The 18,796-nt window shown below is 25.4% G+C and overlaps 1 protein-coding gene across 1 annotated transcript; it reads left to right on the top strand.

Annotated features, from left to right (window-relative positions):
* Positions 1 to 2,054: 2,054 nt before the first annotated feature.
* On the top strand, positions 2,055 to 15,761 carry LOC112595908 (feline leukemia virus subgroup C receptor-related protein 2-like). The gene is made up of 7 exons (XM_025341299.1): positions 2,055 to 2,473; positions 5,456 to 5,680; positions 10,245 to 10,386; positions 10,537 to 10,757; positions 10,820 to 10,923; positions 12,706 to 12,819; positions 14,852 to 15,761. The coding sequence occupies exons 1-7, from the start codon at positions 2,147 to 2,149 to the stop codon at positions 15,147 to 15,149; spliced, it is 1,431 nt and encodes a 476-aa protein (XP_025197084.1). The 5' UTR covers positions 2,055 to 2,146; the 3' UTR covers positions 15,150 to 15,761.
* Positions 15,762 to 18,796: the final 3,035 nt, after the last annotated feature.

Genomic DNA, 18,796 nt, shown 5'->3' on the forward strand with positions numbered 1-18,796 from the left:
GAAAATAGTCATATATCAATAATTATTTCTTTTCATATTATTATTACTTTTTAAGTTTAGATGGGAAAAGTGAAGGACAACAAATGTGTACAGAGTATCTCTTGCCCGGCTTGTCACTTGCCATGATTAAAAAATATTAGTTATAAATTTAATCGTAATATTTTGCTAACCATTAACCAGTTATCACAATAATTTTAAAAACTTAAAAAAGTTTAATTTTTCAAATCGAGTTAAATTCGTTATTTGGTTTTTAAATTTGAATAATTACGATTGATATATTAAATTGTATGTCATTGATACATTTTTATTTTTGAGAACCATATCAATTTGTAAGTTTAGATAATATTAAATTATTCAATAAGTGTTTAAAATGTTTAATCATTATTAATTTTATAAGCGACTCACGTTTTTAAGTAGTTCTATAAATATTACCTATAACATGAGGGAATATGAAGGGATGGCACGCACCTGAACCCGTACCCTAGCTATAATAAAACTAAATCTGCTGAGAATTGATTTTGTTTTTTTAATTTTTTAATTTATCATTATAATCTGATTTTTAATCGTCATAAAATAAACTACCATCCTGTGTCAAGTACCCAAAGTGAGACGAGTGTCGAACCACTATTAGCCTTTGTTTTTTGTTTTGCTTTTCAATGGTATCATAGATCATAATTAGGATTAGGATTTATATGCAATAAAAAATTGTAAAATATGCGTTTGGCTTATTAAAGATAAGCAAAATATACAATTATAATATTATATACACTCGAAAAAAAAATCATACGTTTTAAAATTAACAGAATAATATTCTTAAATATTCACGCTATTCAAATGTATTATACAAAAGAATTTTAAATGGTTTTTTAAATTTTAAAAACTGAACGAGCTACTGTTAAACCTTAACATGTTTTTATATAGGTATTTTTGAACATCGTCAATACATACTGGCACACGATCAAAATGTTTAGTAACAGTAGCAACGAAATTATACCATAAAACATGCATTGTTCGCGTTTTTATAGTCGAAATATGCAATAATGTTAATGTTGTCCAAAATATTATGCAAAATAAAAACACCACTGTTTATCTTATCATGAGGTGATTCGTGAGGTATTTTGTAATAATCAGAAGTTACAAAAAAAACATACTTTGCGTATAAACCCTAGCCCTAATTATAATAAAATATTATCTACGGTTGGAGTCTTTTTGCATTCAAAATAAATTTATGTGGCGCTATCTATCACTGGTTAATACCAATTCCCTTTCTTATATTATGTTTGTTTATTTGCCTATGTTTGTACACCTAAAATTACAACATGCGTATTTCAATTTAATTTTCTTATAAATCTACAATTATATTTATTTTTTTATTCATTACATTGTATTGCATTGTACCTAATACATAATTTTACATTTACTGTCCTACCGATTATTTTCTGGTTTTAATTAATTTTAATATTTATTCTACTACACATAAAACTATGAAAGTAAGAACTAATAATTTGAAATTAATAGATATTAATTTGAAAAATGAAACAGAAATGCATTTACGTTTAACTTGTATTTATATTAATAACATCATTGAAAAATTATGTAAAATTAAATTTAATCTTTGAAATTTTTTTGTAGTTTTTGAATATAACTCTGTAATCTCTGCAAGTTCACTTTGAACTTTAATATTATTATTTAATGGTTATATATCTTATGTGATTGCCTAATATTAACTGTCTTACGCTATACAGATATGTCACATTATCTGCGTTAAAGCATATATGTATATATAACATGGCTCAACAAATTTACTATAGGTTTATATATATATCTACGTACGTTTTATTTTATGACTTGATCTATCTGCACATAATATTGGTCTTGTAATTAATACATCCCAAATGATTTTTTTTTTTTTTTTTTTACCTAAGCCATATATGTCCGATTAGATGAAATCAGCTGAATCCCCTTCCCCCCTTTCACTCGATGTGAATTATAAATTGGTACTGCGGTTACCGACCGTGATTGTAACCGTTTAAAACGATTATACGGACACGATTGCGAGACGATCCTGCCCCAGTCGCGAATATTATCCGTGCCTGTTCGCATTGATGCGATACAACGGAGCAGTCAATCAGACGCACGTACAGCGATGGCCGATTTCGCTTCGGTTATGCAAAAAGTTGATAAGCCGGGGCCGGGGCTGGGGCCGGAACATTCGCATCCGTCGCCTGACCCCCAGGCAACGATCCTCCAACAGGATGACCTGAGACTGTACAAGGCCCGGTGGATAATACTGGTCGTATACATGTTGTACTCCATGGCCAACGCCGTACACTGGATACAGTACAGCATCATATCCAACATCATGGTGAAGTTTTACGGCGTGTCAAACTTCGCTATAGACACCACATCCACCATATACATGATCGTGTACGTTCCGCTGGTCGTACCAGCGTCCTGGATTCTTGACCGACTGGTTAGTGTTGTATTGCGGTCGATTGGTATAACGTTTTTACCGTTGTGGTGGTGATAAAAGTCATGGTGGCGGTTGATTATTGTTATTGCAGTTGTTAAAATACGTTAGAATACTGCAATTGACGATGATAACATTAACATCGAAATAAAAAATTTTGTCATCATTGTCCATATTATATTACATAGTAGGGTCTCGGTAATCCGAACGGACTTGGAAATTGCCGCATCGCTATGCTAATACACTCGTGTATCATAATTCATAGTAATATGCATTACATGTACTTATTAACTGACTATATTTATACATAGTTATAATGATTTTGTCGACTTTGATTGTATTCATTGTGTTTTTCAACAACGAATTTTATGAATTAATACTGCATTATGGATAAAGATTAATTTAAAAGTTTAAATTGCAAGAGAATTGATTTTTTTCAAGTCATAAGTAATCCGAACAAATCGTTAATCCAAATGATCCCTTTCCCCATTCTCATTTGGATTAACGAGACCCTACTGTATATATATAACAATATACAAGTCATAATATATCAATAGAAGTCTAACGATCGATTAAAATCGTAAAAAATTTACAACATTTCCAACCCTCCTACAAATTGGTTTTAAACCCTGCATTGGTGTAATATACCCTTTACCCTGATGCGCCTTATACCTATTTATATATTCGTATGTATAATTTATTCGTAAGTAGATTCGAGCAATGTGACTTAATTAATAAAGTTATTTTAGAGTAACCCTCGATACTATCGCCATTGGAAATTACACATTTGTGAAAATAAATAATAAATGTTTCAGTACACCTCACACTAAATTACTTAATAGGTTATTCAATTCCGATTAAAGGATTAAGTAGACAATTAAAAGTTCAACTCAAACTTTCAAATATATTATTGAATAATTTGTTGGATATGTCTCTTGATTCATGGTACTACGAAATAAATGTCACATTTCGTGTGTATGTGTTTGATGGGTATAACAGTGCGTGTCATCCATAGTGGAGGCTCTTCGCTAGATAGCATGTGTACCGAGGGCAAGTGTAGGTATGATCTATTATTTTTAGTCTGATGATCGTTTTTTTCTTCTCCTGGAGAAAAACACACGTGAAAATGATTATTATGAAGAATGGTACTCGTAATATTTATGAAAAGTATTAAACTTAATTTTATTTTTATTTTTTATTTTTTGTTTTAACTAAAGGATTTGCAAAAATTGAAAGGCATTTAGTCTTAATATTCTTTTAAAATCGTGAAAAATGATAAATGTAATATTTTTGTGGCAATGCGGTGATAGAAATATTTCTATTCTCGGTATGTACCTATTTTGACTTTTTCTATACCTTTAATTGTCAAGTAATCTGATAACGACAATAATGTTATGAAGTCTCCTTTGATTAATGGATGAAAATTACGATGGAAAATTTGCTTTGCTACATTATTACCCGTTAAGTTTATGCGTGTTAGCTGCAGTGCTTAAAGAATCGTTTAGAATAATTGGTAATCTTTTTGATTTTAAGAACATATTCAAAAAGTTTTTTAACAACAATTTATTTAACAGACACTGCTATCACTGCTATATATATGGATGTATGTAAATACAAGTATATAGCTTGTATATAATTACTTCCAAATTATTTACAGTAGCTATATTTTCATATTACTATCGGTTTTGAAAAGTTCGGTATACATTTTAATATATCTACCTTGTTAGAATATTTTTGAAGTCTTCGATGTATAAATAATAACTAGTTTAATTTCTGAGTAGATCATCAAGATTGGTATCAATACTTAGAAGTATAGTCCAAATATTGAAAATTTCGAATATGAGAATACTTTTTAATTTTATGTTGTTTCTTTTGTCAGCGGTTTGTAAAGGGCATAATTAAACAATAGATATAATTTTGTAATTAGCGAATTTAGTGTGAAGAACATTGTGATTTCTTAACTTTGATATGAAGTAGCATTACGTTGACTGTATTTTTCAAATGGATTAGACCGAAAATTTCTGGTTGACAAATAACGTATAGAGTATGAGTAGCTTTTTCTGTCAAAAATGTTTAAAAAATTATTTTGCTACGTTCAAATTAAACTTTAAATTAATGACTAATAAATAGTAAATTTAAATTTAAATTAATATACTTTTGCAAACATATTTGTTACTAAAGTTCGTAAATTTTGAAAAAAAAAATCATTAATAATATTGTATAATCCTTAAATACATATTAACCTCCAATTTTACAAAATATCAATAATTATAATTAAATAAATATTTGTTATTTAGTAACTTAATGTTTTGTAGATAAATTTAATTAGACTAAACATAAATACGAACTAACATTAAATCTTTTTTGATGATCATATTCGTATAAAAACAATAAATTATTGAATAGCACACATATAAGTGATAACACGTGGCTCGCAGTACGTACCATGTAAATGAAGACTATGGTCCCTACACCACAAGGACAATCAAATATTTTAAATTAATAAATTTGGTGCTATCAGGGTTATCAATTAACTACACGATATAATAATTAAATTACAAACACTGATTTATTTATACATATTATTTGATTAATGTATTCTTAATATACTCGGTTTCAAATCAAAAATAATTTTAATTATGTATATTGTTATAATATTGTCGTTTAGTTATTTAAATAATCATATGGAAATAAAAGTACATCAATCTTTATCTAATAATTAATTATTTTTAAAAATCTCTAAATTTAAATTTAGATTCATATTAAATGCTCATACAAATTTCACTTAGAGGTAATTGCTGTTATGTTTTTTATGCTCAGTATTATATTTTGTAGAAATTTGGAAAATGTAAAGTATTTTAAAATTATAAAATAGTTTATTAAAAAATAAACGAAAAACATATTATATTGTATATATATATATAAACGAATAAACTATATTGCCATTTGTCATACATTTGATTATAAGTTGTATTTATATTTTAGGGCCTCAAAGTGACGATGGTGATGGGAGCTGCTGGTACATGTCTGGGCGCATGGATTAAAGTTCTTTCTGCTGAGCCGGGTCGATTTTTGACAACGTTGCTGGGACAAGGTTTGGTGGCGTGTTCACAAGCATTCATACTGAGTTTGCCTTCCAGATTAGCAGCGGTTTGGTTTGGATCAACCGAAGTCTCTACTGCTTGTTCCTTAGGAGTTTTCGGCAACCAGGTAAATTCGTTTTAATATCTTTTAAAGTAGATACTAATAAAAAGCCATGTATAAATGTATAATACTAAAAATCAAAAAAATTTTATTTTCTCATGAAGTATATTATTTTTTGTGGTATTTGTGGATAGTAATTATTTTACAAGCTAAACAAATAATGTTCAAAACATATATTTTAGAATGCTGACAGCTTAGATAAATATTTATAAACGTTGTGGTGTAATTACACTACGATACCGCACATCAATCACTCTTGACTTGTCAAGTATTCATAAATACAGAATGGTTTGGACAGTGGGCCATCGTGTTTTTAGTGAAGTTAATAATATAAGTAAAAAATACAGTAACTCACACTTTATAAATATTAAGTTATCAGGTATTATAACAATATTATAAAAAATAACATAGACACATAGTTATCTCGTATGTTTAATAAAAATATGTCATTAATATTATACCTACTTAAACATACGATTATTTCGTTGGGATCAATAACCTTTCCTACTTTAAAATAAGTAAAAATATACAAAATATACTAACATAATAAAATGATAAGGTCTTAAATAATTAATTTTACATTTATTATTAACCTATAATTAAATTAATTACATTTTTGAGTAAATTAAAATAACAAAATTCTGCAAAAATTACATTAAAAAAAATTTTTTTTTATTTTTTTTGTTTACTTTTGTTTGAATTAAACGCAAATATATAAAGTAATAATTAATTATATAATGTTTAATAAAATGGTTAATTTCAAGATTGGAAATATTTAAAACATAGTGAAGCAATATTTTTCTCGGTTTACTTTAACAAGTAATAAAAAAATCATTAATTTTATTCAAATCATAAAATGAAATATTCAATCTATTTATAAAAAAGGTCGGAGAAGTTGTACTGCTGTATAGTTATAAATGTTGAGTGTGCCTAATCATTGAGTAGGTCACTAATAAATTGGTTGTAGCCTTGTAGAACACTGTACGGTCACATGGAAAAAATGAAAACCGCAGACAGATTGTATTATTATAGGTATAGTAACGATAGTCAACATGGCGTACAATTTGTACTGTTCAGGTAGAAAAATATGTATGCATTTTGCATAATTTAATATTACATATTTAAGGGGATATGTAATCCTATAATGTTATTATAGATTTCTAATAGAAATAAATAAATATTTATTAATATCACAGATAATATATACATATTGCCTAAAAATATTTAAAATTATTTGTTTTAAAAAATAGTAAGTCTGTATGAACAATTAACTATGAGTTATATAAACTTAAAAATTCAATCCATTATATAATAGTTTTATTTTCGTGTTATGTACAGGTTTTGAGTATTTTTAGAAAATGTATTGTCAATTGTAAGTCATATATAAATTTAGAAGCTTGATGGCTATTATTTTAAGTATATAGTAATATTTTTGTTATTGTTTTATGTTCATGCAGTGTACTGAGTGATATTTCCTGGCTTAATTTTAGCGTATAAGTGTTAGCGATCAATTTTTACAAGTTTTTTATTACCGTATACAAAGTATCTGTGGTATGCAAATGAAATAATAAACCGTGCAATAAACCAACAGGTTTATCCCGATAAATTTTAATTCAATGATTAATCGTGGTAAACGATGACGTTTCTAAACATAGACAGACTGTCAACTTACAGTTTTTTTTTTTTACTATTAGCTTAAATTAATTAATTAAAAAAAAAAATAATAACATATCATATATTATACTAACTAATAACTATTATTATATTAAATTGAGTTAATACTAAGGTATAATAGAACAGTGTGAATATGTTCATAGAATAAATTGCCTAAAATGAATCAATAAATATTTTGAAAATTAAATTGTGTATAATAAATAATATCTTACGCAGTGGCCAAAAGTTTCTAGTCCCTACTACGAATAGTATTTATGAATATTATAACAAACAGGTAATTAAAATCCTTATTTTTCATTTAAATATCTAATTTTATCGATGTTTAATCTTGAAATATCTAAAAAAAAATAGCGCACAAGTATTTTATAAGGTGTGCATTTTTTGTAAAAACAACGTATGAAAAATCTTGTATTTAATTTTTATTTGCAAAATAATTTTTAAATTGTTGTAATATAGTCAAAAAAATAAAAAACTTAATTTTGAAAAATATTAAATATAATATATTATAAATATTTGTGTATATAATAATTATCCAGTAAAATATAGCTCTATGATTTAAAAAATCGCAAAAATAGTTTTAATTTTTTTATTACAAATTGAATAGCAATTATTTGTTATTCTACAGTGAAAACATTATTATTATCTATCAAATAAATTTCATTTAAATTTAAATTTATAGAACTTAGAAAATTCGAAATTTTTGATAGTTTCAATTTTAATTTTGTGAGGCTAATTACATTTTAATTCAAAAACTAAAGAAAAATCCTAATAGTGGTAACAAAAAGAATTTAAGTGACCCGGCTGTTTTCAATCAAATATGAATTAAATAAAATATTTAATTCATAAATTTTATTAATTATTTTAATACTCTATAATATGAAAATAAGTTGTTAATAAATTTATTTATTTTTTTATTTTTTTATTTATCAACTATTACAACAAAAATTATATTTGTAGACTATGAAAAAAGAAATTATCCGTTGTTACCCAAGTAGCTAAATAAAATTAATAACCTATTAGTACCTCTTAACATATTAATTGAATATACTTCTAATAATAATATGTGTGTAATTTAAACGTCTAAATCGTCCATTTTTTTTTAATAATTATTTATTACTAAATATAAAGTTCAATGAAATAAAGATAAAATATCTTGTTATTATATTATAGACCTTTGACATATACATAAATATTATGCTGCGATTATAAGCAAAATAACATCCTGTATATCTAATCTAGTAAATATTTGATTAATTACACTAGAAATTATAACAAATTGAAAGTATAAATATCATTCGCAACTTATATTATTTCTTGACTTTATTACATTATCTTCCAGTACCATTATGTAGTTGTATTTTCATAAAGGAACCTTTGACAGGATGTTACCAATATCCATAATTTATGTTAACGACATTGCCCTCGTAACGATAATGTATATCTGGTTAAATTAGGTCCATTTATATTAAGCCACAAATAGGGGGACAGTTTATATAAATGGGTACACATAACTATAATAGGAACACCTAAGTCGCACTACCGTATAATATCAATAACAAAACCATAAAATGTGAAAAGCAATACATTTGTATTAAATGTATGTATGGTTGCCTATTAATATTTAATTCTACCATCGATTTAGAATTAAATGAAAATATTATTAAAGTAAAGAAATTCAAAATATTTCTTAACTATTTTAAATTTATTTATATGACTACTGTAGCATATTAATTATTATAATATTTGATAAAATTACAATTTTTATATAGACAGATTATAGTTGATCTCATTCACCTTTGATTTATTTGCTCATTATACAAACATTAAGTACAAATTTTGTAAATTTTGTGTAAAAAAAAACAATTAACTTTTAAACATTTTTATCACATTATTAAATAGATAATAGATATATTTAATTAAACAACAAATATTATCATTTCATCTTTGTATCTTGTATTTCATCAAATAATTGTTAAGTTTTTTAGAGTGAGCAGAACAATGATATTTTTATTTATATTTTATGTCAGAAATGAGAAAAAAAATTTTAAAGCAGTAAAAATGCTCAACTCTTTAAGGGGAAGGTTACTACTTACTAGTAGCAGATTAAATTTAAATAGTAATTTTGAGGATTATAAATTTATAAATATAAATCAACTTTTAAATAAAAACAGATATTTATACGAAAAACCATATTTTAATCAAATATATTTTGTTTTATTGTTATTCAAAAATGATTTATAAAATATTTTGACTATTTTTTATGCTATTTATAGACATATGAAATTTACAACTATTCTTAGTTTTTTCGATTAATGCATGCTCACATTTTTGTTTGCAAGTAAAATTGAATTAAAAAATTTTTATAATTTGGGTTATATATGTATATGTAATGGAAAATATCAAAAATACAAAATTAAAAATTTGTTTATAGCGTTTAAATTATATGTTATTCTTACCGCCATTCATAAAATATATTGAAATTCCATACGCATATTTTCCCTTTAAAGATATTTTAAATTCAAATTTTACAAAACTGTATGTATCTATAGACAAAAATTAATAATTATTATTATTTCGTTGTAATTCAAAAGATTTTAACTAAAAGGACTTAAAACTTTTCGTAATTTTGTATATTATTATTTTCTTTGCGTAATTACATTTTCAAAATATTTTTATTAGTTTTAAACTTTTTATACTAAGAAACTATTTAAGTACATACATGTTTTAATATAAATAAATATTATTTTAAGAGGTAATTAATTATAATGTAGGTAATATTTTATGTCTGTCTACAACTTGTTTTTATATGTATTTATATGATATAGTAATTAGTAATAACTAATAACTAAGCAACTAAACTTATAGATCAGAATTTAATCTATTCCGTTTTTTTTAGCTAGGAGCAGCTCTCGGATTTTTAATTCCACCAATGATAGTGCACGATAGCGATAACTTAGATGACATAGGAAATGATTTATGGAAAATGTTTATATCTTTCGCTATTCTGAATACTGCAATATTCTTTTTAGTTATTTGGAGTAAGTATTATATTATACTGATATATGACAATTTAAAACTAAAGAAAAATTTTTTAATCGTTAAGAGCTATTGTTAAGCAAACGTTATCAAATTGAATGATTTATTTATATTGTCTTGTATCTAATACAATAATTGTATTATTATTTCAGTTATACAAGCCGAACCACAAATAGCACCAAGTAATGCCCAAGTTGTACAAAGAAAAAAAAGAGACGATCCAGAAATTTTACAAGATGTATTTATGAGCTCAGTTAAAGAATTATTAAAAAATAATGGTTACATTTTATTACTTATATCGTACGGTATTAATGTCGGTGCGTTTTTTGCTATATCAACTTTACTCAACCAATTTATTTTACTCTATTTCCCGGTGAGTAAATTAAAAATAAAAATAACTCATACTAATATGATGTATTTATTATTTGATTTTAGGGTCACGAAGAAGATGTCGGACGAATTGGCCTCACTTTAGTATTATGTGGTCTAGGTGGTTCGATTATATGTGGATATATTCTAGATAAAACGCATCTCTATAAGTAAGGCACTTATTATATGAACTAAATGTAGGTAAAATAATATCTAATATATATTTTATATAATTTTATAACATTGGAATATTTGCAATTAATAATATCGATATTAAGTACTTAGTAATTAGTATAAAAATTATTACTCGATAACATATAACCATAAATTAACCTCTGTACATGTCTTAACCTCACGTCATAGTTATTTATCAGTAAAAATCAACATCTGCCTAGAAATCAAAATATTAAAAATAATTAGTTATTTATAATTGTACAACAACTATATTTGAATAATAAATAAGGCTGAAAAAGAGAACGTTTTAAGAAATAATAGAAAACTTATCTAATTTGGAGGATTGGAAAAACGGCATAACAATTATTCGAAGATAATAATATTATCATACATAAAATACTAATTTAAAACTAAATACAAAGAGTTGACTAATTTCGTGATTTTTTTTAATTAAAATTATATATATATACAAAATTAAAAAAATAATTAGTAATTAATTTACTCTTCTATTTTGTTGTCTGGTTTTCTGTTTGATATATTAATGGAGGATTAATTGTATCATACATGTTGAGTTTACACTGTCTTAAACATATACTATGATTATCTCTATTTTTCGGTATGTGTTAAATTTGAAAAAAAATTAAATATAATACATTTAATAATGAAAAATTAATTAAAAATAATAAGTAATAGTATTACATAGCTATAATAATAAAAATTAAAATTTCATAATTAGGTAGAACTCAAAAAGACACAAGCATTATTATAAAATCAATACATTACAATTTACTTAATTTATAATCAAAAAATACTTATCTATTATTGTCACATATTTTTAATTAATATTTATTGATATTTTTATCTTGTTCCTAAATTTTGAATAACAATATCTGTTCTTAATATTTTTTATTTTCTATTGAATAAACTAAGTAATATGCAAAATTTAAAACTTAAAATCACGTATTATACATTCTTACTTAAAAAATGAAAATTTAATTTAAACTTAACATAATATATTTATAATTTTAACTATTGAAATAATAGTAAATGTAAAATACTATTGATTTATGTTTTTTAATTTTTAATTGATAATATTTATTATTATTCTGAAGAATACCCGTAATGGCCGTAATAATACTTTTATATTGTACCTACTATATATCTATACTATTATATTATTAGTTATTCAATTTTTACAGGTTTTAATAAAGAATACTGACCAATTTCAATATATTCAACTGTTACTCAAACGATTAACAGAATACATTAAGTAAATGGTTGTATTGATATTTGATTAGTACCTTTTACCATTTAATATTAATAAATAATTGATAATATATTAAATTATTTTAATGGGAAATTGTAATTTACAATATTTTATTTACTCAAATATAAATAAAAACTATAATTAAATATGTATTAATAACTCGTAAGCAATGTATAGTTTCAATTAATTAAAGAATATTTTACATTTTTATGGTAAATTAATGAAGGTGATTAATTAAAATGATCACTTAAATAATCTATAAGTAAAACAATAATATATATATATATTTTTTTAAATCTGTTATCTTTGACTTTCGTGGTTTTTATTTATAGATGTTCGCGCCGTAATATATCTGACATAATTGACATATCTAGTGCATACTGCATAACTTCATCTTAACATCACTAATCCAACGTGAATGTTACCTACACATTTTATTAATTGCGCAGTATATTTTAACTCTATATTTACTTAAGAATAAAATATTGTAATCTACGATTCATGTTCACAGAGAGACGACCCTGATGGTTTACGGCAGTACTTTGATCTCTATGTTGATCTATACGTTCAGTCTGTCACACGGTCAATCTATTTGGATAATATACATTACAGCTTCATTATTGGGGTGAGTTTAGCTGCTAAAGATAATTTATCGCTTTAATTATGTTGTATCTTAAACAAAGCAATATCAGTTGTAATAACATGTCACAGACGATGCATATTAATATAATGGTCAGAACTCCCCCGCAAATTTTTATTTTTCTACTATAATATTATGTAATATAGGTACTATAATATGTATTATATTTGATTGGGTTTTAATGGTTTCGTAAAAATACTAAATATTATGCGTATCATTAAAAAATTCAGAAAAATGTCTGATTACAGATTAATATAAATAAAAAATAAACTATGATATTTAAAAATTGAAAGCAAAATTGTTTTCGGGGACCACAAAAAAATTTAAATTAACAATTTTTTTTTTTTCTTAAAATAAGTATGTAAGTTATACTAAATTAAAATGATTTTTTTTTTTTTAAATATTGCTTTATTATATTATAGAACAAAGGTATCTGATACCCGAAATAAATATTAATCAATAAATAAATCAAGGAAATATGATCGTTTCAACGTTTGAATATTAAATATAGGTAGTAATATTATTGAATTATTATCAATCTTCATTCATTCGATTGTTGATATAGGTAAGGTATTCGGTCCAAAGCATGCATGAGGTCTTATCTTACGTATTTAATTTGTATGATAGGAAATAGCTATAAGTATAAAACATTACATTATTTCACGGTATATTATTCAGTGGTATTACCGCTGTGATAATCGGCACGTTGTCTCGTGGATTTTGTTGTTAATTTTTAACTTAAATTTTTATACTCATTTTTAAATTTAAAAACAATATATCAAAATATTTGATACAATTTAGAGGTATCTACAACAAAATTTAATATAATTATAATAATTGTATATTTTTCATCATTATAAAATTAAATTTTTATCTTCATAGTATTTTTTATAGTTTTTAGAATTTTATAAGTTTAATAGTTTAAGTTTGATGTAAAATTTGAATTTTTCTGTTGATCATCAATAATTAAAGCTCGTTACATAACTACTTGTTAATACTGGTAGGGTTTGGATTTAAAAGGAAATGCTTTCTATTTTTTATTTTATTATTTTTTTTTAATAATGATAGAAAAATAAGTCTTGTATAAAAATGTATTTCATTTAATTTTTAAGCTAACATTATTTATTCTCTTTTTACCAAATAAATCCTTCTTTTATCTTTTTTTCATGACTAATCAATTGGTCATAATAGTTTTTTACATATTTACAGTACAAATTGATAAAAGCTTGTGTAGATAACGCGTTGTTGAAAATATGTTTAAGATTACCTCTAATGAGCATGTTTTATTAATTTATTATCGCTGTAAGATGTATTCGATTAAGTTTATTAAGCGTTTATCAAAGTACCTATAATACCTATAGATTAAAGTACTCTTGATGAGTAGATCGTAGATTTAAGATTGTTCATCAGTTCGCATTCATCGACTGCCGTTTAATCATTTTAGTGTTTTACCATATTTGTTAAATTATCGTTTAAATAAAGAATAAGAAAATATGAACACAATTTTAATTTCAGGAATAACAATCGATGATGATTTAAAAATTGTAATTTTAACTTACTTAATCATAACTTTGATTGACGTCAAAAGATAATTTTCTATGTACAAAAATATTTTAAGCTAAAATTTTAACGGTTTTCCGAAGACAGTTTATTTAAATATATGCTGGTAAACTTTTTAACACAGACAAGTTGATTTTTTGGAAACTTATAAACATTTTTTCTTAGTTGCTCAGTATATTTAAATGCTTTTTTTGCGTTTTACACATTTTAAATGCTTTTTTTACTGTTTATATTGTCTTCAAACCCAAATCCTACTTATTAGATTACAAGTACAAAATATTAGGGAGAACATTGGCCTATCAAAAAATCATATTATTTATATAATATTACCTATACAAAAAAAATATTTGTATATAGGTACCTATATTCGTACATTGTTCAATGTTTATAGTTTATATTATAAGCGAGTACCTATTATTAAATATGAGTATAACCTTAATGACCATACACGATATAGGCTGTTTATGACTGGATATCTACCTGTCGGCTACGAGTTAGCCATCGAGTTAACGTACCCAATTCCTGAAGGCACGTCCAGCGGTCTACTGAACGGCGGCACCCAACTGATTGGCTTCATCCTGACATCGATTTACAGCTGGGTGTTCAGCACCATGGGTGATTTGGCGGCCAACATGATGATCGTCGGATTACTGACTTTCGGATTCTTATTGACCATATTCATACCGACTGACCTGAAGAGGCAGGCCGCACACAAAGCGATCGAAGACAAACAAAAATTGGGATTTGGACTTTGACTAATATTATATTTTATCATATATTGTATGTAAAATATTTATTAATTACAATCTCCATCGTTTCTTCTATCGATACCAGATTCATTTATTGATGTATTCTATTTATTTTTAATTCGTTTTGGTAATATTTTATTATTATACTATAATATACTGTATACATAATATATGATATATTATTATTATGATTTTGACAAATAAACTTGTATACAAGCGCGTCTGTGACCGTGGAAAACCTACACGGTTTCCAATATCGAATTCATCAAACAGATAATATTATAATATATGGAATACTAACGTCAACATTATGTATAAATCAATAAATATATTATTTTATACAGAACTGGTATCCACTGTTCATAGCAGTAATAGTATCGTTTCGTTTTCGGTTACTCCCCTCCCCTCACTTTTTGTCATCCTACACACTACTCGTTTGTACGACCTCTAAATCCAAAAATTACTGAAATTCTTCGAATCGTTTAATCTTCAAACATGTTTTTGGATAACCCGATCTGAGGGTAAAGATTTTTTTCTTAGTTAAAGAAATGAAACTAAGCGTTTTTGAAATAAAATAATACTTAAAATATTTGTATAGTATTTATCAACGAATCCGAATAAGTATACCTAACCTACACTATACTATTATTTATTTTACTAAAATTAATAAATAAACAGTTTTATATTATATCATGTAATATGTAAAATAGTAACTAATTTAAGCGTACCTAATCATAATAAACTGTGAATAATATCTTTCTAATGATCATTGATAATTATTTTAATTTAAAAATGAAGAGATGTAAAAAAATAAGATGGTTGTACTTTACTGCACAACTTCATAAAACTAGACTCTAGATTACAGATTAAACAGTATTAACTTTAAATGCTTATAAAGAATCAAATATTTACTTTATAGTTTATATAATATTATTTATAAGGTAATAAATTGTATAAACATTTTTTTATAATTATTAATCATTGCATATTTATTTTACAAACATGTTCAACAGAATATCGTACACTAAAAATAAAAAATAATTAAAATTTTGATGAATTATACCTACTGAATAATAATTTTACGATTAAATATACTAGAAGAGATAAATAAAAAAGTTGAAAAATGAGACTTTAGGAACTAATAGTCTAATAGATATTAAAAAAAATCAAACTTTTAAATTCATCAAAAACTTTCAAAAAAAATTGTTGGTAGGTACATAAGTAAAATATAATCAGTAATCACTATCCAATATTACTTCATTTATAGATATTTTACGACATTTAAGTCAAACCATTATTTTATCTAAAATCTGGATATCTAATTGGTGTACATTATAAAATTCGCTATAAATATTTTATCATACAATATTTTTTTTTTTACTTTTTACACTTTTAAATAACTTATTTTATGTTTAATTCTCTTGAATAACTTATATATTGTACCTATGTATAAAGTATAAACATATTCATTGATATTTTGCTTATATCAAATAAAAAATGTCATTAATTTAAAAATCAGTTTTATAACCATAATTATTGTTTTATTTTTTGTTAAAAAACAAAAATTTTCATTGACAATTTAGTTATATTTTTCTTAATATTATAATATGATTCTTGTATGCAATAATGCAATAGAAATAAAGAATTTATAAAAATAGTTGTTTTTAAAAATCGATATTTAATGGCTGCCAAAGTGTCAATTTTTAATAGGTTTTTTGTAGCATATCAGCATTCTATTTTAATTAATCCATTGTTTAAATCACAAGATTAAAAATGATGAAATTCTTGAAGTTTTGGCAACTTATATTTTTTACATTATATAATAGGTACATACTCATTTATAGTGACGTAATCACGTAAACATTTGGACATACGTAGATATTCAATTAAAAATGCATTAAATATATATACATTTATAAAATTCGTAAAATACTATAAGAACTAAAAACAAATTAATACATTTATCACAACTTTCAAATAATATTTTTAAATCAAACTAATATAAAAGTTATACACAATTAGGAAATTACAAATAAGGATAGGTTAATTGCGATAAAATTATGTTTCACTTTAATTGGTACTTTTTATACTTTATTTTTAATTTTACACTTAATTAAATACAATCAAGTTTATAGTATTTTTTTTAAAGTGTATTATAAAAAAAATTAATTTTTATTTTTCGGACATTACACACAAAATAATTACTTAAGATTAATAATAATAACTAATAAATAATCTAAGATAATTTTGATTAATAAATAATATTGCTTCGATTTATACACTATTAGATTCTAAGCGGAGCGATAAATGTATTGATTTTACAAAGACGTATGTTCTTCTTTTTTTGCCTGTGTACGCGATAAGTAGTCAATTTTCAACTTTGAGGGTGTTTTTAAATAGTAAATCGGATCTATATTGTACTTAAAACAAATCGAAGTTAAAAATCCTTAACATATTTTCTTATAAGTTGAAAATACGAACAAAAAAATAAAGAAAAATAGAATTTTTAAGCAAATTCAATATTATTATTAGATATATTAATTGATTTATAATCCATGGCTACCTTTAAACTTATCAAATTTAATGTTTGTCTTGTTTAATACGATTATTAATAGCCAAAGTTGTTGATGTATAAAACTATAAAAGTAATAAAAACAATTATAGTCATAACACTCATAACTCATAATCATGACACGGTACGTAACGGTCGACAGAACAAAGTACAGGCACCGCAGCGACCGGTCTACACTGTCACCACCATCATCACCACGGTTAAAGATGCAATATAGTTAACTCTCCTATCAACACCGTAAAGGCCAAGGCGGGACGGAAAGATAAGTCGCGCCGGACGAGCATTAGCCGCCGGTAATCGCTCTCTGGTGTTACGATCGTCGCACGTCTACAGCGTCTCATGTTCCGACTGTTGTCCAAAGAACTCTACAACGGCTCTACAAGGACTTAACTTCGTTGGATTCACCAAGTCATGTCCAACCACTGAAGATTAAGAACGTCTTCGCCGTATCCGTCCAACCAACTTGTTTGTGTGGCTCCACACCCGTGTGAGCATCCACAATCATACGACCGGCTTTCCGCGAATCAAAACCACGAAAACCGCCAAAGCCGCGTAAAATTGGCTCACAGCAGAGGAATCTTCTCTAGACATCGCAAAGGAAAAAATTTTTCACACTAACACATACCTCGGGTTAACTGCTTATATTATTTTATTATTAAGATATTTAACTTAAGAGCGTGTTTCCTGGACTAGCTAGGATTCTCAAGTTAGGATTACGTAATAAGCATTCCGGTACATATATAGGGAATTCCGCACGACTTTTATAACCATGATATGGTAGTGAAAAGTAGTCTCATAACGTACCATCACTCCGCCAAACACTTGTCTTTCGTCCCGTGACACTACCGCATATAACGACGTAGCGCGCAGGTGATAACCTTATATACATGTATTGCCGCCACCGCCGCCGACTCCAAAACGTTGACCTAGTTACGATATTTTTGGAATACCTCGACGACGTAGTCACCAGCTGATTATCATTTATGCGAACGTAAACAAATAACCCTGCCGTAAAAACATCACGCAAAATTTGTGTTTTCATCCGATTTTCAACTTAAGACCTAGTTTCGCATAACAAGCA

The sequence above is a fragment of the Melanaphis sacchari genome, unplaced genomic scaffold (assembly GCF_002803265.2).
Source record: "Melanaphis sacchari strain LSU unplaced genomic scaffold, SCAv2.0 Contig2_pilon_pilon, whole genome shotgun sequence".
Taxonomy (NCBI): Eukaryota; Metazoa; Arthropoda; class Insecta; order Hemiptera; family Aphididae; genus Melanaphis; species Melanaphis sacchari.